General features: G+C 44.2%; 1 protein-coding gene across 1 annotated transcript in view; it reads left to right on the top strand.

The window, feature by feature from the left end:
- Positions 1 to 24552, top strand: part of TENM4 (teneurin transmembrane protein 4) — a 417322-nt gene that overhangs the window by 279470 nt on the left and 113300 nt on the right. Inside the window, exons 13-14 of the mRNA XM_058446567.1 lie at positions 12626 to 12811; positions 21100 to 21126. Coding sequence (XP_058302550.1) covers positions 12626 to 12811; positions 21100 to 21126 — 213 coding nt within the window. The remainder of the gene's footprint in view (positions 1 to 12625; positions 12812 to 21099; positions 21127 to 24552) is intronic.

The raw sequence follows: 24552 nt of genomic DNA, 5'->3' as shown, positions 1-24552 counted from the left end.
GAGGTAACATGTGCAGTCAGCAAGAATTGCATGAAATTTGGAGTAGGACCAGGCTAGATTTTCAAGACTCAGCTTAAGCATAGACTATGGCTAATGACACCTGCCTTGCAGGGTTGTTTTCCAAATCAGATTTAACATGTATATGGTGGCTGCATTCAGTAAGCAGTCAATAAATGAAGTAGCTTTATATAGTTTTAGAACGCATGATTAGATTTAAATTATCCAAACAGTCCTTAGACTCTAACAAATGTAATTCTTAGGACAGTTTATACAGTGAAGGTTTGGAGCCAGAAGGCCTGGACCTGAATCTGTGTAACCTTAAACAACTCACTTGCTCTCTCCAAGGCGCAGTTTCCTTGCAGTGTCTGAATCTCTCTACCATCCCCTTTCCCCAGCCCCCAACACTGGTCATTGACTCTAGATGAAGAGTCATTATCTAATCATTATCTAGATGAAGAGTCAGATAAAAGCTGACACATTAACCCCAAACAACTAGGTCAGTGGCCCACAGCACAAGGGAGTTAGGGTCAGCCTCCTCTCAGCATCATGAGCTTCCTGAGGTCCATTCCAGAGAAGAGCACAACCTCCTCAGAGAGAGCACCCCACAATAGCTCCAGACCTGCTCCCATGCCGACACATTCACTGCATTCATTCACTGAATCTTTCTGGCCTCTCCTGTGTGCTGGGCATTCACTGTTTTAGGCACCAAGGATCAGACAGCCCCACAGCCTGGTCAGGAAATGAGACGCCTAATTATTCAGCATGGACAGAGCTCGGATTGATGTGTGTACAGTAGGGTTTGGGAGCACAAAAGCAGAAGGAGTGAACTTGGCCAGTAATGGGATGGGAGAGGAACCGGAGAAGGTTGTCACCAGCCAGAGATCTGTGAGCCAGACCCTGAAAGGGGACTGAAGGGAGGCCCCCTGGTGGCCAAGGAGGAGAGGGCAGTGCAGGCCAAGGGAACAGCGTGTGCACAAGTAGAGAGCATGCATGGTCGGCTGGACAGTTGCGCCTCAGTCTGGCTGGAGATAGGAGCTGCAGGGGTGGGTGGCAGGAAAGAAGGCCAGAGGTAGGCAGGATCCAAACCTCAGAGCCCGCTGAATGCCGTGCCGAAAATCTTGGCTTAAAACAATTGTCAATGAACATTGAAGGTTTCCCTTTCAGACTCCACATCAGGTCTCTTTCTTTGGCTCTCTCAACTCAGTCTGGCCTAGATTCTACCTTAACGTAGTGGGACCCTCTAGAATTCACACTCAGATCCTCTAAGCTTTCAGTTTATTCTCTATTAATCTCCTCCCCTACCCAAAGGGAAAGAGAATCACAAAGCATAAATAATAACAGTAACGACTAGATGGATATGGCGCTGAAAAGCCCTGTTATCAAATTAAGTCACAATTGACAGCAAAATAAACTCAATACTTTAACAAAAATAAGCTAAAGTAGCAACTGGGTTAAAATAATTAAAGCTCTAAACATAGCAGTTGCATTAGAGCCAAATTCAATTTTATTTACGAGGCAAAATATAATTACATTTAAATTTGAGGGAACAGAATTTAATTCTTATTAATGACAGAAAGACTGAGTGAGATGCTTTAATGCCAGAGAAATTGTCTTATGTTCATGGATGGGAGAGAAAATTAGATTCAGCACTGAGCATTCTCCCCTGTTACAAGTCTCATTTGTGTAGCTAGAATTGTTCCTTCTCTGAGAAGCATTAGCTTTTCAGCCCAGAAAGCACAGCACCGACATCCAATTAAACATCAAAAGGAAACAATCAAGCTAGGCCATTTCTGTATAGGCATGTTATAGGAGGGGAAACTCAAGGTTAGAATTTCTCTGGAGGAATAATATCCATTGAGACTTGGCATTTCCTGTACCCCTTCCCAACAGCAAGTGATAGCCTAAAATCAAAGTTCAGAATAATAAATATCCAGGAGATTGACGGTGGCATAGAGAGGAAGGGAAGTGTCAGAGGGAGGCACGGAAGAGCCTACCAGTTGCCTGGGAGGTAGTGTGGAGGTTTAGACACAATGAGATGGTCAGTTCCTAACATTTAATCAAAGACTGGAAAATTGGGCCCAGACAAGCATGCTGCTAAATACTGCCAGAGTTAAAGGTTGATAAACCAAGAGCTGGCAGATCTGTAATTTAGTAGAATTTCCCCTGACAGCCCTGGAACGTTTTCTATCAGAATTGGATCTCTTCAGTATGCAAATATAAGCCCTCCTGAAATTGGGCTTCAGAATGAAGTTTCTATTTGGATGCCCAAGCTGATATCTTGTACAAAATCTCTAGTTGTCTTCCTGAATCAAACTGCTGTTATTATAACCTGTAATCTAAAAAAAAAAAACTGTTCTTTCAATGGAAATTTTATATTTTACGGAGCTCCTTCATGTATGTGCTTCATGATTTATTCAAACAGCAAATACATTAACCTTTGACATTGCAGATGGTGTTACTCCCAGGAAACCAGGGTCCAGAGAACTTGGGTGACTTGCTCAAAGACACTCTGAGAAAACAATGATTCACTTCCAGGCTTCTCTGGCTTCAGAGCCCATGTTTATCCCCTGCACAACTCTGCCATTGGCTATTACCAAGGTTTATGCTGAAACTGCCAGTAAATCATGTATCAGGTTTTGGATAGCACTTCATTTAGTAACACTGCCAGAGGAACCATGTAAATTGGATCATGACTTTGGTGTACTAATATTACTACAAGGGTTTCAGAAAAAGAGCAATTGCTCTCAACCGATGGTCAGGGAAGCTTCTTGGAGGAAGTGGAGTTTAAGGTGGTGTTGGAGGTTGGATACAGTAGGTAGTGATAAAAGGAAGAGGCAAGCACCTTGCAGCAGCCAACTGTAGAAGTCAAAGATTTGCAACATATACAAAGATGGGAGATCAGGGCATTTTCTAGGAAAGATGAGTAGCTTGAAGTGGCTTAGCTTTTAGGATATTTGTGGCAGTAGTGAGAGGGGGGAAAGATGAGGGAAGCCAGCATGAATAATCTTGAAGGAGTTTAGGTTTTTTCTGTCTTTGGGAGCCACTGAGAAGTTTTAGGTGGAGGTGTGACACGGTCAGGTTTGGTTTTAGAAACTACTCTATTGTCAGCATACAGTTGGAGGTTCTTGGGGGACAGCCAGGTGGAAGTGTCCAGGAAAGAGTTAGATGGATGAGTTTATAACGGAGTGGAGAAATGAGCCTTTTACAAAAGGTTATTAGGGTCAGAGGTCATTAGGAAGAGAGTGTAACATCAGCTGTCTCTTCATTTCACCCAGTTGGGCCCTTTTAGTGGGAGTCTGGTTGTGTTCCAGTCCTGGCCGAAAATACACATCCCAGTCTCGTTATTTGGCTTTCTTGCTCACTAGTTCTTTCCTGACTTGTTATCCTTCTGCAAAGTCAGCTCCTATTTGGAGGCCTTCTCCAAGCTGGGTTTGAACTCCTCTAATCAGGAAGCCAGATACTCTCCAATTAAGAGGAATGGCAGTGGCTTACTGCTTCCTGTGGCAGGTGCTTTGTAAAGACTTGAAAATCTAGTCCTGGGGGAATAGATGTGGAGACCTGCTCTGCACCACATACTGGAATCCACTTTTCTGCTTGGTTTGAAAGCTCTCCAAGCTCCTTGAATGAGGTGAAAGGCCGTGTGGTTTCCAAGGCTCATTAACTTTCCACCATCTCGATCCATGGAACACAGCCATGGCTTGAAGCAGCTCTGACTCTCGGGTGATAGGGAGGGAAGTTGAAAAGCACAGGAGAGTAGCTTGGGTTTGGCCTCAATGTCTAAAGGAGACTAATTACTGTAAGGAAGTCAGAGGTTCCTTTCCTGTACCTTCCTCCCCGTCTAGCTTCTTCCTGAAACCTGCACCGAGACTGAAAGCCATCTGTCCAACTTAGTGAGGGAGGCAGGGAGACAGCGTGGGTGCTATACTTTCAGAATGCTAATTTGTACAAAATATGTGGAGATCTGGTCTGTGGGAGAAAAAGCTAACTTTTAATTAGCCTACTGTGTGCTGGGCATGGTGGCTGGCATTGTGCACATTTACACACATAGGCAGACTTGAGTTTCTTGTGGATAGGAATAATTCCATATAATCTCGTATCCTCAGCCCCTAGGCCTATCTGGCACATAGTAGATGCTCAGTATATTTTTAAATCTGTTTTAAAACTCTGGTAGATAGATATCATTATCACCATTTTATAGATGACAAAAATAAGGCTCAAAGGTGTGCAGTATTTGTTTCACATAGCTAGGAAGTAGCAGAGCAGGCTCTTACCTGATTCCAAGCCTCTTCTCTGAAAAATCACAGAATCTTGAACAGTTACATGGAGCACTCTGTCCTGTACCACTGGAATCTGGCAATTCAGATACAGTCAGAAGACATGTTTCCTGTGTAAGACTCACTAGGGAATGCAGAGATTAATTTGGTGATGGCAGGGTTCTCTAGACAACTCAGGTAGACTAATAACCCTGAGAAAGGGAGATCCACATAAAAGTGCTTTGGGAAGGCAGAAGGTGAAACTCCTTCCAGCTGCCGGGAGGGGGTTTCAAGGAGGAGGTGGCATTGGAGGCAGAACTCAAAGCACATTTAGATTTGAACACATGAAGATCACAGTAAAGGAGCCCAGACTATGGAAATGGCACAAGTAGAAGCACAGAAGAAGGCCCAAACAGCGCAGCGACCACCATCTGGCAGCTACTTGTCCAGCTGCCCCCTTACATTGACTGTTTGCCAAGGCAGCCAGCAAGTTCCTACTCAAGTACTGACATGCATGTCACTGTGTGGCATAGGGTAAGGTACTTCCTAGATGGGCCCTAGTTTTCCCATCTAGAGAATTCTCTTCTAACCATAAAGCCTGCTCCTCTAGTTTTTCTCTTTTTGTCCCTTGACACTAATCCACCTAAAGGAAATCTCCTGGCCAGAACCAGGCCACTTCCTACCCAGTGCCAGTTCTCTCCTGGCTCGATCTCCTTCTTCATTTTCTGCTCTTCTGCTGGTCCATCACTCACAGCTCCCTGGTCTCTGTGCCTTTATTCCACATCCACCTTGCAAAACCCAGGATCATTTTAACCATTCACCATTTCTGATCTCACAGCTGGGCTTCTGAATGCCACTAAGCCAAATCACATCATGCTCATGATCTTTAGCCTCTCCTGGGCCATCCCAGCTGCAGTTCTTGTACTTTGTGAGTTCTCGCTCTCATTCACCATGGGGGTTCTTTCAAACGTTCACATCTATTCACCAGCACCCTGCTCCAGGGAGATTCCTGTCTCCTACCTTACTGAGAACGCTGAGGCCAGTAGTTTAGTGCTGCCCCATTATCCTGCCTGCTTCCCATACAGACTGTGTCTCACATGACTCTGTGTCTGATCCCTCTACCCAGAGGGTGAAGTACCCACTATGCCCATTCCTCTGATTGTGCTTCAGAAACAGTCCTCTCTACCTGTTGAAAGGCACCTCAGTTGAGCATCCCCTTGCTCCCTCCAGTATCTTCAACCCCTCCTTTCCCTGATGCTTTCCAGCACATAAACATGAAATAGTTGGGACACTTAGATGGCCTGGTGACACACAGCTGGTTAGGTGATTAGACATTTGGGTGGATGGACCGATAGATTGGCTGATGGATGAGCAGACAGATGGATGGAGGATGAACAGACAGATAAACAGACAAACAAAAGGAAAAGTGCTTAATACAGTCAGCACTGGGTTGAGGTGAGGAAGGAAACTCAAACACTGATTCCAGAGATCTTATAGTCTAGCTGGGGCTATGATCTAAGATGTAATTAACAATCAGGGGATACACTCATATGGCATCTGAGGTATTGTCTAAACCTGATCGCACAACTCATAGGCCAAAAATCATGTGAATCACAGTCACCTTTCATTTCTAGCTAAGTACCTTTGAGCATTTAATGTCTCCAAGCTGTTTCCTCAACTATGATATGAGAGTGAAAGCATCATTGCAGGACTATTGTAAGAATTTAATGAGTTAATATTTGTGTTCCAGCAACAACAGTTGCAGTTCTGGAACATTGAAGGTACTTCATTTTCTTATTTTTGCCTCAAATGCTGACTATTAATGGTTTGGCTTGGACTTTAAGTATGCCAGAATTTCTGATAAACTCCCCCAGTTGTGCAGTAACTCAGATGAGCTAGTGATAAACAAAAAATCATGGCAGGAATCATTTAAAATTAACCCTCTATTAAAATTTCTTAAGGTCACTCTTGGAATCTCAGGTCATCAGCAAAATAGAACGATTATACTTATTACCTTTTCTAGTGCTAAATGCAGACTTATGAAAGGACCTCCCAGGAGGTCCCAGGGGGCCAAGACTCTGTTTCCACATGACTGGAATTTTAGAAACAGCTTCATTTGCACCTGTTCCTTGCTCAGCAGGAAGGAGTGCAGATCTTTGGGCGGGGGCCCTTCTACCCCTTACTTGTATCAGTTTTGAGCATCTTTCCAAGTAGAAGAAATTTTATGGGAAAATTGTGCATAAGTCTTTCCCTTCAGGAGAAAGGCACAGCTTCCCCTACCAGCTATTTTAATGAACAGGATTGTAAAGTAAGTCCAGACAAATTAAAACGTAGCTGCGATAGGTCCCAGGCTTCATCTGGGCTTGCACGGGGATTAACATCTAATGAGAGGAGACTGGGGCAGCTTTTCCTGTACACATACATTTTTTGGCCTAATTAACCAAGAGCCAAACCTTGTGTCTTTTCCCTGCCCTTTCGCCTCTTCCTCGTGTGTTCACCCCCTTCCACATCACAGAAAGAGAACAGGTGTGACTTGGGCATTAGCATGAAGAAGATGTGTCTGTGGGTGTAAGGACTGAGGCATTGTTTTAAATTACAGAGTTCACACACAGAGATTGGAGAAAATGAGTTTCTAAGAAGCTTAGGCACAAAGGACACTGAGCCTCTACATAATATATTTAACAAAATAACTTGTGTACAACGTGGCACTGAGATAGAGTCACATCAGCCGACATACACCTCTTCCATTAAAGCTTTTTTCATTCATCTATTCTTTCAACAAACTTTTGTTGAAAGCCATGCTGGGCCACACCTGGTGCTAGTGCCAGGGGACCACACTGGACCTTCCCATCAGGTGGGCTTCCAATCTAGAGAGAAGACAGTGCATGGGTGAGGCAGGGAAGAGGTGGGGTAGGGGAAGGGTGGTGCTATGGGTTTGACCTTCTGTAGGGGAAGAGCTCACGTGTTGCCAGGTTCATCTCCAAGGGCCTGTACAGTTCAGTCAAGAACTCTGTAAGCTTGGAATAGGAATTTTAGGACAGTTGGAGATTTTCCTCTGATTTTGAGAGGAAGTCCAGGCTACAAATACAAATCGCTTCTACCTAGGTTTTGATACTCTTGGCTGATGACGCCATGCTAGGTGACCAGAGGAAGAGCATGCTTTTCTAATAGTAGCCCCAAAGTTTGAGACCACTACTAGAAAAGCAAATATTTCATTCTTCAGGAGCACGTTCCTCTGCTGGGTTACTTGGAGCTGTGCTAATGGAATCATCTTAGGTCCTCATCAATCAGTCATACACAGCATAGTGTACACAGAGCTTTTCATATAAACTATTTTCTTCAGTTGTCACCACTCACCCTAGAGGGGGACCATTATTACTCTCCTCATTTTAGGGATAAAGAATTATGTCTCAGGGACATTAAGTTCCCCAGGGACCCACAGCTAGGAAACTGGGGAGTCAGAATCTGAACTCAAGTCTACCCTATGGCTTGTGTACTCCTAGTACTTCAAAAGTTTCCTCCCAGACCCCAGCCCTCCACCATTAATTCAGAAAGCTCTGATGTTGGTCATGTGAAAGCCAACTAGCATTTATCAAACCCTCCCTTGTTATTGGGTATGTTGCAAACGTCAGAATTCATATCTGATCTTCTAAGTTTAGTCTAGTGTACTTGCCACTACATCTCATTTCCTTTCTTATAAAAATGTGTGTCTTTATTATATCCTGAATATGTGCCAGGCACTATGTTAGAAGCTATACTTTTGTTCATGCTAAATTGATTTAGGTTATATCGGTCTGCCATGCTAGAATGTAAACTCCTTGAGGTCAAGAAAAAATTCATGCCTGTCATAATCACCATGGGATCTCCAGTGCCCACTGTGGGGCTTGCACACAGGGAGCACCCAAGAAATCAACCAAATGAAAGTAATTCCTACAGCAATCCTCCAAAGTATAGTAGTTGACGTCATCCCCGTTTTACATAAGGGGACTTATGACTAGGAGAGGAGCTCTAACCCACATTTCACAGAGGACCACTTACATTATGTAAAAGACATATGAGCTGTCAAAGCACATTCTTTAGCATAGTCCTGTTTAGCTTTCACTAGCCACTTCAGGAAATTATATCTGCTTTAATGTCAAAGCAGAATCTGAGAAGGAAAAATAAAACAGTTCCTTTTGTTTCAAGGTATTTGAGAAAAAGAAAAAAAGAAACAATAGGGACTATGACTTGAGGCCAAACGATAAAGTAGCATCACAGGTTTCTACTCTCATCTTGAGTCTGTGAGTCTCTTCACTCAGTCAGATGGGCCCATCTGCAGAGAACCCGAGAGCTCCCAAGCTGTGTTACTATCAGTTAGCACCCCATAAACAATAAGGTCGCCCTATTCAGGGCCCTTCCATTAAAATGTGTAAGAGCTCACAACCCAGCTTGTAAAGGGCTGGTGGAGGGGTGCCCAGTCACCAGGCCACTTTAACTTCATGCCAGGAGAGCATGTCTAGTGTAAACTGGCAAGGAAGTTGAGTGTTTGGATGGACAGAGCCGTAGTCTCCAGATGGGAAGGGTGAGACTAAGTGCCTGGGAAACTCTGTGTAGAGGATCTTATTTCATTTCACATATATCAGGGTCTGACTTGGATATAACAAAGGATAAGCAGGGCCAGAAGTGGCAGGAGGTGGGGATCTGCTGGAAAAGCTGAGAGTTTCCCTCAAAGGGAAGCCCACCTGTGACAGGTCAGCGTTCCTTGCCTGTTCTGAGGCTTCCTTTCCTTATCTGTACAATGTCTGCCTTGAAGTACTGTTCCAAGGATTGTCAGAACAATGAAAATACACTAGATGATCACATGACCTCGTAGAATGTCCTCATACTCTCTGGGCCTCAGTGTCCACACCACTAAGAAGGATAATAGCCAGGCGTTCTCACAGCCTTGTTGTGATCGTTAAATGAGAAATTGTCCATGAAGAGTGCTTTGCAAACTGTAAAACTTGATGTGAGCATTAGTTAAATAAAAAATGGCTTTCCCACATATTACCTCATTTGATCTAACACCAACCCTGTGAAATTGGTGAAGTGGGAATTATCAACCCCATTTTACAGAAATGGAAAGCAAGGCTCAATGAATTGCATAATTGGCAGCTTGCAGATTACCCAGCCAGTAAGTGGGAAAGCCATAGGCAGATCAGGCCTGTCTGACCCTAAGTTCCATGTTCTTTAATTCACTGTACATAGCAAAAAGGTGCAGGCATGAGTCATAGCTATAGGTTATTTGGATAATCTTTTGAATGCCAGTATTAGTTTGTGCTTTATCTGGACTGTGATCTCCTGGGGGGCAGAGATTGTATCTTATTGACCTCTGTATTTCTAGCACCAGGTACAGTCTCTGGCGTATAGTAGGCATGTGTGGATATTATTAGAAGAATACATGAATTGGTATGAATTTATTGATACCTACTATATATAAGGCAGGAAGAAGCCTCTGAAGTAGTTGCCGTCATCATTGCCACTTTGCAGAGGAAGAAAAGGAAGCTTACAGCTATTGAGTAGGTCATAGAGCAGGCAGAACTGAGATCTGGAATCACATCTGATTCCAAGTCTTGCTGTCTTTTGTCCGTGCTGTCTCCAGGTGACTTAATAAAGGAATGAAGTACATTTTAGCTAAGACCTGAAGTCTGGAAGTTCGTTGTGGGGAAAAGCCTGCCTCTTCTCTTGGTCCCTGATGGGCTCCATGTGCTCTGCTGCCTGAAAACACCGTGGCTTTGGCCCCAGCAGCCCGCCCCTCTCCTGGCTCACACCTCAGTGAATAGTATGCTTTCTGGTGTTTACTTTCACACCATAAACCACCACCGGAAAAAGTGCTGAGTAAACCCAAACAAACACTAAGCTGATTTTTCATCTCTCCAAGGGCCCTCAAGGGAAAGTTCCAGCCCTGACCCCAGGCCCAGCCTCCAGAGTCACCAGGAAGTCATTGCCCTTTCAATGTTGTACAGAAGAAATGGGAACTACAGAGACAGGACCTAGGATGTCGCGGGGCCTGGAGATTGTCATCCTTTATGTTGAGGCAAGCCCAAGTGTTGTCTATGTGAGCAAGAAAGGAAAAGAGCTTGAACAACATCCTAGGGGGCTGCTTGACGTAGCTCCGCAGCCTGTCCTCACGTGGGACAGTCTCATACAGGCAGGTCACTAGACAGAAACAGACAGGTGGGCCTGGTTGGACTTTTCAGCCAGGCTAAGTGGGGTGTGGTGAATGTTTACCATTCTCAGGCACCTATAGCCCCAGGCATGCCGTGATTCATCCATCATCCAACAAACCTTAGTAAGAGGTCTATTCTATACCAGGATCTGTGCTTGGTACCAGGGATAGAGGTGATCAAAGGAATTAGATCAGCCTCGTGTTCCTAGTCTGATGGTAAGACAGACACAGAAACAGAAAACCACTCTACCATGTAAAAATGGGAAGGAAAGAAACAAGTGAATAACCCACAGGGTGAATTACAGGAGATTTCTCAGAGGAGGGGGTACTTTTCAGCCAGGTCTTGGGGGTAGATTACACTGTCTAACAGGGAGAGTGCTCTGTCATAGAATCCCACATTCTTGCAGCCTGAAGGGATCTTAAACGCCATTAGGTTCCACCTGCAACAGATGAGGAAACTGACACCCAGAAGAGAGGAAGTGACCTCCCCAAAGCCACACAGTAGATTAGTGGCTGAACAGGTATAGATCTCACAAACTTCCTAGACTCCCTGTCTAAAGTTCACTCTGCTGACCTCAATTCAGGAAACCTTTCTTGAGTTGCTTGATCTTTGTCATGCCTTTTTGTCATCCACTTCACTGGGTGCTTGCCAGAGCCCAGTTAGGTCAGCAAAGGGCTGCTGCAAGGTGGCATCATGCAGCTCACACTCTCCAGACAAGGAACTGTCTGACAGGACCAGGAACTCTCCAGACAGGAACTGTAGCTCAGTGAAGTCAAGGGACCTGCACCAGGTCACACAGCTCAGAAGCTCCTGAGCCTGGCATAGGACCCAGGTCCCTGGCTCCAGGTCATAGATATCCCTTCCCACTTTACAGCTGAAGAATCTGATGTGTTACTGCACGTAATAAGTACCTCCCTTTTGAGGTAATGTGCTTGGCAGGATGTCTGGCACAGGAACACAACATACATGGTAACTCTTACTATTTTTTAAATTCTCAAACATTTTATTCATTGTCTTGTAGATTGGTAGGAAGGTCTGAGCCTCTGAGACCTAATTTTGTTTTCTTTTCTTTTTCAAAATAGCTAAGATATTAGCAGCTTCTAAACCAAGCATGCAGTTTAGAAAGGAGATGAGCAAATGCACCTTGGCAGAGATGCCAGCCAATTTAGTTTGAAAGAAATGAAACGGATTGAGATTTTCATGTGAATTTGAATCATGTTGGGCCACGAGGCATGAGAATCAAGTCAGAGCCTCTCTCCCTCAGAGCCCTGGCAGAGAGCTTCAGTGGACATGGTTGCTCAACCTGTTTCCTAAAGAGCAGTTGTATTTTGGAAGACTTTACCACCTCTGCCTGCAGTAAGCATGAAGCTGTTGCTGGCCTGGAGCCTGAGGGGCTTGTGAATCGGGCCCTGTGTGTTTTGCACCATCTCACACATGGGCCTTTGTGAAGGGCGGGCAGCTCCACTCTGGCTATGAAGGGCCCCCCTCCAAACCATTTGCTTCGGATCTGAAACCCCAGTTAGATGGTTCTTGGAGTTGGGGTGAGGAAGCAGGAAGCTGAAAGAATAAACCCAGCAAAAGCACAGAACAAACTGCAGGTTTTGGACAACAACCTAGAGTATACTCATGGGGTTGGGGTTCAGCCTCCCTCCCGCACCCCAACCTCAATCAGAGTCCAGGCAGTCATGAAATGCAGGCCCCAGAACTCATCACATGCCCAGCCAGACCACAAGCACTTCATTTGGCAATGGGGACCCATCCTTACTTTGTTTTCACACATAACTGGTTTTTAATTACATTTGACTTTTCCTGATGTCTGTTCAGAATGCCGGTCCCCTTTGGAAGGGGCAAGCACAAAGGCAGGGACGGGCTGGCAAGAAGGAGAAGCAAATTGAGCAGAGCCCTACAATCCCTCCTCTTTTGGTGGGGAAACAGCCACAGGGCAGGCTTCTGCCCAGAGAATTGTTCTCATCTGAGGGCCATTGTCCACGGAGATTAGTCTCCCGAGCCTCTGGAATCCCGATCTGTCACAGAAGCCCAGGTATGTAGCCAAGTGTGACTTTGGTTTCCAACAATAACTTGCTCAATACTTGTTGTTTTTCTCTCTCCTCTCTCCCCTGCCCCTCTGGCCACTGCCTCCCCTCCTGGCCCTGGTGTCCTCCCTTCTTCTGCTCCTCCCCACAGAGATCTGTGCTGCCGACTGTGGCGGCCATGGCGTGTGTGTAGGGGGCACCTGCCGCTGCGAGGATGGCTGGATGGGGGCAGCCTGCGACCAGCGGGCCTGCCACCCGCGCTGTGCCGAGCATGGGACCTGCCGCGACGGCAAGTGCGAGTGCAGCCCTGGCTGGAATGGCGAACACTGCACCATCGGTATGGCGGGCCGAGGTCCCCGGGTACCTTCTCCGGTCTGCAGGACACCTTTGTCTGTCAGGGCATTTCAGGGCCAGCCTGGGCCCTCATCGCATGTAGGGGTGGGGAAGAAAGTCCTTTCATCTGGAGGCATTACGACTGGCATTTCCTAGCCACTGGTTGGATTTAAACTCACAATTTGGTATTTTCAACCTTATTACTCCCAATTTCCATTTCCCATGTCCTGGTTAGCTGGTTAGCACACCTTGCTCTTTAGCTCCTCCCAGGCTACATGCAGTATGGCTCTGTGGCAGGGAGCTCTGTGTTCAGGAATGAGGCAGATGAGCACTTCTTAGCAGCTATGGGCAAGCCCTGTCAACTTTCTGAGCCTCAGTTTCCTCACTCGTAAGATGGGGATAATAATACATGTGAATACCTTAGCAAAGGCTGGCATACAGTGGAGTGCCCAGTACATGCAGCCATTATTATCCAATGCATTATCTTGCTGGGATGGCTGGGCCTTAGCTCTGAGCCCTCCATGCCCACTGGGCTCCTAGGTCAGAATTCCCCAAGAGGTCTGGAATCCTGGGGAGAGCTCCCCACAGGCCCTAAGGCCACATCCGGAGTCCATTAGGCCTGGGATCTTCCCCCGTCCTCAGCCTCCATCCTGTCTGCATTTGTCTCCTTTCCTCTCCCTTGGGGGCTCCTCAGCACCAGCTCCTGCTGAAGCAGCTCTGAAAACAAGCTGATCACTTCGTTCCCTTCTTTCTGCCTTTCCTGCTGGTTTTGTTGATTTTAAACTCAGCCAGACGTTTTGCTTGGTTTATTATCCTGGAATGAGCACTCACTAAAAGCTCTTTATTGAATCAACCGGTTTATGTATACATGTGTGTTTTAGCTTCTTCCCCTTCCGTTTTTGTTTTTTGTTTTTTTTTTAAATGAAGGGTCTGTGATAGATGGTGAGTGCATGGCTTTAGAAGGCAGGATTCCAGGTACCTTTCTGGCTTAGAAAGTGACCTCTTGGGTCTTAGAGAAACTGGAAGACAAGCCCCGCAGCTTTGGAGAGACAAAGGAATTTTGAGCAAACAGAGCTACCTCTTACCCCTTGAGGGTTTTTTCAGTCTTCATTGTTTTTGTTTTGAAGCCTAACATTAGTTTATATCCTTGGTCCCTGCCCCTGCAACATCCCTGGGTTTTGGCCATGGAACACCTTACATTTATTAATATTAATAATAAGGGCTTCTGATTTTTAAGTATTCACAACGTGCCGAGAGCTGCACTAAGAACTTTAGCTGCATTATTTTATCCTCCTTACAATCACCCTGTGAAGCAGTATGTATTATTTCCTCATTTTCAAGGACCTGAGGCTTAAGGTCACGGAACTTCAAAGAGGTAGAGCAGGAATTTGACACTTGATTTTTCCTTACCAGCTGCTTACTCTGCAGCCCTTGCACGACAAAGTCCAGGTTTTCTACTGAGGCACCTGCTCCTGTCACTCCTGGAGACTGTGCCCTGTCATGGCAGTTGCACTCAAAGTCCCTCACCTAATCTTCCCAGCCCCCACCGTCAACAGAGCCACTCCATCACAATGGCAGCCACTGCGGCAGCCACTGCAGGTTGTGCTGCATCATGTTACTGTGTGCTGCTTGATGGCTTCTTTATATCGGTGTCATCCTCCCCTACAATTGTCCTGGAAACCCCTTAGTGAGAAGTGGCCCTGGTCATCTGAGGGGCCCTCTTCTTTAAACTCTGCTTTCCCCTCGCCTTCCCTTTTCTGCATGACTGAGGATGAACCAACCTTTCAACCTCCCAGCCCCAAAGAAAGCCCACACCTATCTAAAAAAGAAAACAAACAAACAAAAAAAAAAAACAGAGCCCAGAGAGGGCCCATTCTGTTTGCTGTCTCTTGCTTACAGAGTCCTCAGCTCATCTTACCAAACTCCAAAACGTTTGCAAATGTTGGACAAAAATGTTATAAGATAAACCCATCTCATCTTAGGGAAACTCTCCCTTCGTCTGGTCACACATGACTCATGTCGGGGCTTGTGGGCAGGCTGTTTTACAGGCGGTGTTTTCTGGATATTCATCAGCCTGGCCTTAAGAATGTCCCTTTTATTTTGATGCCAAGAAGTCAAACCATCCACTTCTACCTCCCCCTTATGCTCTGTTGTCACTCTTCTAGAACAGATTCCGCCTTGGGGTTGCAGATACCTTTTCCCCTCCAGATAAGAAATACATCAAGGTAAATGTGCACAATATAAGAATAAGGTTGACCGTCCCAAATACCAAAGAAATGTCATAGGACATTGAAGAAGCAATGGACTAGTCATAGTGGCTCAGCTGAAAGGACTTTGGCTGGGAATTCTATTAATACCTCTCATTGTGTGGTGAGCATTTTCTTCGTCCTTGTCTAATTTTCCTGCATGGTAACCTTCTCTCTGTGGGTCTCTGCCTGTGGCCAGCTGCGTCCCCACGAGAAACTCAGCACCCTCGTGCTGAAGGAACACTTCAGTAACCCTGTAGGATATAAGGGAAGGGGGAGGGGAGGCAAAGTAGAGAAACAATGGTGCCATCCTTTTCTTGTTCAAATAGAAATGAGAAGGGGAAATCCATTTTTAGGCTTTGATGGTAACAAGAAGCATTTCCTTGTTTCCAGAGAACTTTACTCCCTGTGAGAGTCATTTAGGAAAAGAAAAAAACTGCTGATGTGAGAAGTTAGAAATTCAAAGTGTTAAATTTTATCTTGTTATCAGATTTCATTATTATACAATAGGTCATTATCGTGTAGCTAGCTCCTAGCTGCAATAGTTATTTCCCATACCAGAGAAAGAGCTGGTATCCATGACACTGATTCAGAGACCTCTAGGCAGTGGAAGCAAAAAAAGAGGGCCTGTTTATTTACATACTGCCGCCCTGCATAAACAGGAAGGAATGGCTTGATGACCTTACCGCAGGAATACAGAATTTAAAGAACAAGACAAATCTGGGCCCCTTATGGCCAAGTCCCCAGTGTTAAGAACCTTTTTACCCCAGTGACATTTCCCAGAGCAGATTATTATAGTAGGAATTAAATATCTTCTTTTGGAGCCTTTGGCTCACCTTATCTTTCATGGAAGCTACATGATTCTTCTCAAGAGAGGTTGGTTTTCAGAATGAAAGGGAATTTGACGGTGACATCCTCTTCAATGACAGTATTTTTATCAAACAGCAAAAATATTTCACATTCAATCCTAATTCCTTATGTTAGGAATCACCTGTCTCTTTGCATCTTGAAGAAGGGTCTTTGGTAAAAGCACCAGGGCCAGACCACGCAGTTGCCTGAGGCTTTAGTTTCTCTATCCGTGAATCACAGAATGGAGTGGCTGGAGTAGGTCCACAAGGGTGACAGAATTTCATCCCCCTCCTCCACTGCCCACAGAACTGCACACCCATCAGCCCAAAAGTGAGTCGCCTGCTCCTAAAAATATCTCATAAAGAAAAAGGGATTATTCATTTTTACTGTTACTTACATGACACTAATACTCCCACTCGCATATATGAAACCCAGTTTTCCTAGTCCAGAAGTCAGGGTAAGACGGATTGACTTGAATCTGTTTCTCAAGTATATGGTTGACAAGAGTCACCAAGTGCATATTTTTGGTTCTTTTCAAGGAGTTTTATGGATCCATGAAGTCTGGGGCTTGACCTCTGATTTCCTTTGAGAAAGCTGAAAATCATAGTTAAATTTAACAAGGTGTTTAATTTTTTTCCTATTTCTGTGAAAACACTACTAACATTTTGGATCAATTCTATGATGGTTTTTCTATTCACCTCAGTGCCCCTTGTCTCTAAAATAAAGAAAACACCTGTAGAAAATGCCAGCTTCTGATTGCATTAATAAAATGCCAGCTTGACTCCAAAGCTGTGATTGTTCAAGATACCAGATATACAGAATTATTTACCAGACTTCAGGAGAGCTGTCCAATCCTAGGCTCCACGCCTGGGATTACAGGCATGAGCCACTGCACCTGATTTTTAAACAAAAGCTTCCTCTGGGGGTAAAGATCAAAATGATACCCTGAAGATACAATTACTTGAGTGAGCAAAACCAGACTTCCCAATGAAGAGAAATTATAAAGAAAAGCCACAAAATCTTCCCTGCTTTGTCCAGGTTTTTTTTTTAAAAGACAGAGTCTCACTCTGTTGCCCATGCTAGAGTACAGTGGCACCATCTCGGATCACTGAAACTTCCACCTCCCAGGTTCAAGCAATTCTTCTGCCTCAGCCTCCCAAGTAGGTGGGACTATAGGTGTGCACCACCACACCAGCTAATTTTTGTTGGTTTTTTTTGTTTTTGGTTTTTTGTTTTTTTGAGACAGAGTTTCACTCTTGTTGCCCATCCTGGAGTGCAGTGGCACGATCTCGGCTGACTGCAACCTCTGCCTCCCGGGTTCAAGTGATTCTCCTGCCTCAGCCTCCCAAGTAACCAGGATCACAGGTGCCCGCCACCACACCCGGCTAATTTTGTAGTTTCAGTAGAGACAGAGTTTCTCCATGTTGGTCAGGCTGGTCTCAAACTCATGACCTCAGGTGATCCACCTGCCTCGGCCTCCCAAAGTGCTGGGATTACAGGCATGAGCCACCGCACCCGGCCTAATTTTTGTATTTTTAGTAGAGACTGGGTTTCATCATGTTGGCCAGGCTGGTCTCTAACTCCTGACCTCAAGTGATCCACCAGCTTCAGCCTCCCAAAGTGCCGGGACTACAGGCACGAGCCACCACACCTGGCCCTTTGTCCACTTTGGAATGATAGCTATCAGATTTCTTTTTCATAATCAGAAAATCCTTTACCAAATCACTCATGAAGTATAGGCCCCTATGAAAACGCTATGGTTATCCCTCCTGAAAGCATTCACTCACAACAGGACCTGTGGTTTGACAGGACAGATGCTAACAAGGAGAAAGAGAAAATGTACAGGGATCTACTTCAAGTTATTAGAGCACAAGTTTGATTTGCTGATGATCCTGGGAGACTTCAGCCCACATGTGGTGGGGTGGGAATCTGGCTTTGAATTTCTCTCAGTGTGGGTGTCACTGACCACTTATCCAAAGAGAGAAGAGCACTGATGTATCCAAGAGCTTAGCAAGAACATCTCTTTGATGGTTTGTCATCCATCTGAAAGAAGCTTGGATGACTAGAACCGCCAACCCATCACCTGCTGTAGTGATCCTTGTTTCTTGTGGCCTAACATGTACCAATGATGCAGCCGTTCAAGTTGCCCTGAGGCTCCTGGAGAGTAAGAATGGAAAGCTTCTTGCCATGTTCTCCATAACTTTCAATAGGGGGCCCCTGAAGATTCTTAAGATTATCCCAAGAGAAACTTTTGGAAACCTCTGTTGGTAGAGGCAAGTCAAGGAAAAAAGTTTTTATGTTGGTGATCAGAGAAAGGCCAAAGAGACCCAAGACCGCGCAGACCAACCTCATGCCGAAAGCTCAGTCTGTAGCATAAATAGCTATAGTACCTTTATTATCTCCGGCTTTTCACATAGAGATAGGAACATAGTAGGAGTATGAGAAACATTTGTACAATGCCAAAGAAACAAGCATGGCCCAAGAGAAAAGATGACTACTGCCTTCATCTTCATCTTGAAGTTCTGAAGAGAAAGATGCAGGAATTGATGAAGTCCTGAATCCACCTTTCACAATACAAAGTTTGCATCACCTTTCCTAAAAGTTGGTACTTTAAAATCATGAATTTTTAAACAATTGTACTCAAGAGCATATGTGCCAAGCTTTTCAAACAATAAAAGCAACCACAGGATGGACTTCCGCTTAAGCCTTTTATAAATAAATGGCAGTAAAGTTCAAATACTCATTTGTCACTCCCATTTTCAATAGCCAGAGACAAGGAAGCTCCGTTCCATTCCCGGAAAACTCATGGACTTGGTATTAACTGGCTGTTACTAGCTTTTGGATTCACAGTGTGGCTTGGGACCTCTTTGTAGCAAAGGAATCCCTTTTGATTTGTGGAGTCAGGATTTGAAGTTTTTAATGTCTACTTCTGTCTCCTGAAAACTCACAGTGCTGATGGTAACCTGAGCCTGCCTCCATCATTTCCACTGATTTTCTTTCCTACCTGTGATCTGGAGAAATTAGTAAGAATTTTTAGAGGTATCAAAAACATATTTTCACTTAATAGTGCTCTTCATGGTCACATGGTTCTTGAAAATGAAATGGCATTAGAAGAGAGCGAGCTCTCTTAAGTCAGCCCCTGGCCCTGGGGAGATTATCCTATAGAGTGGATATAAGCTTCACTCACCACCAGAACCACGATACTACCATTAAGTTTGGAGACAATCAGGAAAGTTTTTTTCATCAGAGAACTCCCTCACAGTGGAAGCTATGACCACTTGGATCCCAGTGATGGCATCTCATCCAGCCTAGCCATCCCTGGGAAAAAAAATCTAGGCTCACTACACCTCTTCTATAACTGGATTCAGAGTTATTACAAGAACTTATAATTAAGACCCTCCAAAAAATTCTGCAGATATGAAAGCTAACAAAACCACGAGAGCCAGGTGATTCTATGTATTCATGCTCTTTGATAGCATATCCTGGGAGATGAGATATAAGAAATTTTAGACCACTTTGCAAAATTAGATAAATTAGTTTGACTAAGACTAAAGTGACAGATGAGCCAAGAATCAAGAAAGATTTCCCTTTAACCAGAGATATTTCCTAGGCCATTTTTCGTGTGGGGTGTCCCCATTTTTCATTGTTTGACATTCCATAGCTTTGTTTACTCACCGCTACTTAATAAGTACTCTCTTTCATGTTCCTATCTTTTATCCTGCATCTCATGGACTCCACAACATCTATAAGAATGAAGAAAAGCATGTAGCCTCAGTTAAAATTTCCTCTTCCCAATTTTCCACTTGGCTGTGCAGGCTCCAGAAGCATATTTCATCTCGAACCAGAGACCACATGGATACCTGAACTAAGAACACAGCCTCTCATCCACTAGTCTTTGAGGCTAATATATTGTGACGAACGACAATATCTGTTCTATCCAGAGTATCAAAAAAATATAATTTATGTGTTTTTTTATGAAGAGAGTAAGAATGTTTAAAGAACCCCAGGGATTCCTGATAAGGCCACACCGTTGCAGTCCAGTCCTGTCTGATGGACTTTTGATTCATGTGTGAAATTCAGCTGGGGCTGGAATGCAGCCTGGCTGAAGGCATCAGATCCTTCAGGAGACTGCCCAGCTACCCGGCCTTTGCAGAACACACTAGTAGGAGGTGTGGAGAGATAGGGAAAGAGAAGCTCCTCGAAGAGCTATAACTACAGCCTAGGGAGGGCAGGTGAAATGGTATTAGTGATTCATGCTGGGAATTAAGAGGGCTGCCCTGCGCTAAACACACAGCCAGACACCCATATATAGACACAGTGGGGTTTATTTCAGAGCAAACTTTGATACTCATCCTCAAATAAGCAAAACTTTAGAAGGCCAAATAACTCAAGGCTTGGATACAACCCCTCCATTGGAAAACAAAGCACACATCTTTCTTTAGGGTTAATAAGCATTGAGAAGTGGTCAGATTTTCTTTGCTTTGTCTTGTTTTTCACAGTGACATCCATTGAACTGCACCTCATAGTCTGTGTAAGATGCACAAAGGAGGGATGTGTCTTACTTAGAACACTAAGCATTTTGCATTCAAGCATATGTGGGCACATGTGTACATGGAAAATTCAAGAATGGCAAACAGATAATCCAGCAGTATATTTGACCAAAGACTCAACCCCCTTCACTAGCGCATATCAGAGATTATTCAAATTTTGCATATTTCTAAATTCCAGCTTCTCGGAAAGGCCTCTGCCCAGATGGGGTACCACTTGTTCTTGGTATGGCTGCTTCACCTGTAGGGAGGTTGGCTGCTGCTCCGAGTAGTCAAAGGGACAGGCTCTAGTTTTCCGTAAAGCCAGACAAAGCTGGCAGAGCAGGAGTGTGGCCACTTTTGCAGCTTCCCATCCTTCTTTGTCTGTTTTCCTTATTCATATGTCTTCTTGTTTCTATGATCATATTTCCAAACGCCTGGATCACAGAATGAGTTGAAGTTCCTTTTGGCCATCCCTGGAGAATGCTTGCTCTCCCTTCTCCTCTCCCGTGTCATCCTGTCTTTGGTTTTATTTTCCCCACCATGGTATAGGACTGTCCCAAACGTGGGGCACAATCCCTTTGTCTCTGTAGCATCTGGCATGGTTATGTGGCAGGCGATATTGCACTTACTGGATCCTACCTTAAATGTCCTGTCTTTTATCTCCCTAGCTCACTATCTGGATAGGGTAGTTAAAGGTATGGTCTTCCTTCCTCTATTTTCCTGTTGTCTTTGTGTGTGTGTTTGTGTATGAGCATAAAAGAAGAAATGTGTATATAAAAATGTATATACACCACATAAGCATGATGTCTGGATGCTACTGCATCCCCAGTTTTGTCGCAGTATCCGTTGCCCAAAGGGGATGGGTTTTTGGTCACAAGGTGTTTGATATACCTGGAGTGTCATTCTCCCCACAAGGTGCTGAGATCTGTTTGTGACAATACCATTGTACTTTTGTTTTTCCCTCCCCCCTGCCCCACATACATACACCTTTCACTCTTTCCACCCCATCTCATGTCACCCTGCCCATCTGTTATGGCCCCTGGTCCACCAGAATTAAGATGCTGGCAACCAGGGTGGGTGGCCTGAGAAAGGAAGAGACCCAAGAGCAAGTTAAGAAATTTTAAGGACTACTTTCTAGTACTACTGTGTTCATTCGTCCAACAAGCATCTATGGAGCACCCACTGTGTACTAGGCACCTGCGCCAGGGTCTGGAGACAAGGGGACAAACAGACCCCTGACCTCAGGGAGCAGATGGTCTGTTTGTTTATTTGTTTGTTTTCCTTTTCAGAGAAGGCCTGACTTTGGTAAGTTTTGTCTTTGAAGAGTGTTCCCTAGAGGCAAAGTAATTCCTTCCATTTTAAACATTTACATTAGTTAGGTGGTACCTGATTTTCCAAATAGGCCACATTGCTCTAAGAATAAGTCTCAGAATAATCAGATATGTGTACTCTGAAAAGACTGTAAGCTCCTTGAGGAGAAATACCATGTCATATTCATCTTTTTGTTCTCAGGCCCTAACACAGCACTTGGTACAAAATACGTGCTCTGCAGATAGGGACACATATTCTAGAGTCAGACTGCTTGGGTTTGAATCCCAGCTTCAACACTCAGGGAACTAAGTGACCTTGGGCAAGTGATTTAACTTCTCTTCTCTTGCTAACAGGACCCACCTCATAAGGCTAGTATGAGGATTAAGTGAAGTAATGAATACAAAGTGCTTAGTATGTAGGTAGGAATTATGCTCAATAAGTATGAATTATACTGCTTTATCATCATATTCTTATTCTCACCCTTAATTTGAAGAAGGACTTCATTAGCTAGATTAATTTTTGAAACTGTAAAGGAAAAGGCTAAATTGGCTTTTAATAAGAGATAGCAACAGCTGTTTTAAAACTTATGGAAAGGGTTTTGGGGAAACATAACTGACTAAATGCTTTTCAGCTAGGACAGCTTTGCCAAATACAGCAAAGGTGTTGCATAGGATCCAACAGATGGAGGAGAAGCGAGGGTCTTCATATTTCATGTGCTGGTCCTCAACTGACAATAAAATCATTCCAGCAAGAAAGAGTAGTACTTCCTAGCCTCTTTAAAACAGGCATTTCACACATTATCATTAGCAGAGGACTCTTCAGGGTGGGCTAAATTTTATCATGTTACCATCTATTTGACAGAAAATTTTCCTACTGTGTGAAGTTTTTTCACATCCATGAGTCTTAGGTGAGTCATGTGATTTTTTAAGGGAATAGATATAATGATACCCATTTGATTGAAAAAGGAAACTGAAGTTGAGGAAGTTGAGTGGGTCATCCTGGCTCACACTTCTAATAAGTAGCAGAACAGGACTCTGCATTTCCTGGCTTTATCCATGTTTCAGCGTTCTATCTTCTGTCACCATAAGTCACCAAGAATGTTCATAATTTCCAATATATTTTCCTCCACACCACATCTTCCAAACTGGCACCCTTACTGGGAAGTGGCCTGTATTCTTTCTCAAATCACCTGCTCTGATCTTCAGTTCAGAAAATATCATCACCAGAACTTTAGTTGGATTAGGTCAATCAATCATAACTTGTTTTAAAAGGCAAATGTTTCTTGGCAAAATCAAGGTCTGACCCAAGCCCTCATCTGGCTGATATTTTGGTATAATGGATACCAATTCTAAAAAAAGAATTCAGAGATCTGTCCCATGGAAGCTCAGGTCTTGTCAGAGTAGCGTACTTTACTGTTCAAAGATGGGCCAGATTTTGTTCATTGCTTCCCAGTTGCTTTGGTAGAGACTAAAGAAACAATGTTTATACAACAAATATACTGAACTCCTAAGTGCTAGGAAATATGAATATCACATAATAGATATGGTCCCTGCTCTCAAGGTGCCTGCAGTCTAGCAGAGAAGACACCAAAACAAATAATTCCAACAAAGTGTGATGAAGGTTATGACGGGGAAGTCCAAAGGCTACCACTTAGCAAGTAGCCACCCCACCAACTTAGATTGTTGGGGCCTTATAGATTGTGGAATTTAACATAAGGGTATAAGAAAGCGTCTGAAGGTTTTTAAAAGCAAGATGATAACTAGATCACGTTTGTGATTTGGAAGATCAGCCTGGCCGTATTGTGAAAGGAGAATTGAGGGGGGACCATTGAGAACAAGAAGACCGATTAGCAGACTATTGCTGTCATCTAGGTAAGAGATGATGATGGCTTTGTCTAGGGAAGTGAATATGGAGAGAGAATAAAGTACAAGAGGACCAGTAAGAGAAACATAAAGAAAAGGGCCATTTGATATATGATAAGTGTATTGCATAGAATCCATGCCACTTAGCTAAAAAATAAATACCTTCAATGATTTGAAAGTCTTCTTATTATACCTCGTGCTAGCTGCAAGGGGGACTTCTTCAAAGGCCTAAGCAGGAGATTGAAGATAAAGTGGCACCTTGTCATTTAAAGGGCATCATTTCTTTTGAAAAGCTTTGTTAGCCCTTCTCTAAACTTTAAAATTACATTATTTTGACTCTAGCAAATGCCTGGTGTGAGTCTTTCCAGAAGGGATTATTAATGTCACGTGGGCTCTCTGAATTACTGATGAGTTTCAAGGTTTGCAGAATTAGCCTCAGTGGGTAAGGATGGGCATATTGCTTTAAGACAGTCAGCAAGTCATCCTGGAGGAGCCTTCCTCATGCTGGCTAATGGGGGTGTGATTATCCCGGAAGCAAATGGCTGGATGAAAGCAAACCTTGTTCCACCCACAGGTACTCAAAGTCCCTCTGAAACTTATAGGATACTGCAGATCTTCAGGGTATCACTTGGTCCATTTGAAGACATTGACTGTGGATTTCCACATTTGTGATTCTCTGTGATTCCACATCTAGAACTAACCCTCCCTGAGAACACCTGCTCCACTTCTTCCAAACTGGCACCTCAATGATTCATTGACCTAATCCCGCTAAAGGTCTGGTGATTATATTTTCAGGCAGCCTCAGAGCAGCACGGACGATGTGCCCAAGATGCCATGTGCCTACAGGAGTTCACTAGAGCAGGGCTTCCCAGAGGGGGTTCCATGGAATGGAATATTACACAGGTTACTGGGTGGGGGAAATTGTTCTGAGGTCAAATTAGAAAATGC

This window comes from Hylobates moloch, unplaced genomic scaffold, assembly GCF_009828535.3.
Source record: "Hylobates moloch isolate HMO894 unplaced genomic scaffold, HMol_V3 SCAFFOLD_11, whole genome shotgun sequence".
NCBI classification, from domain to species: domain Eukaryota; kingdom Metazoa; phylum Chordata; class Mammalia; order Primates; family Hylobatidae; genus Hylobates; species Hylobates moloch.
Note: the sequence above shows the minus strand (reverse complement) of the source record. Positions and strands in the feature narration are given on the sequence as shown.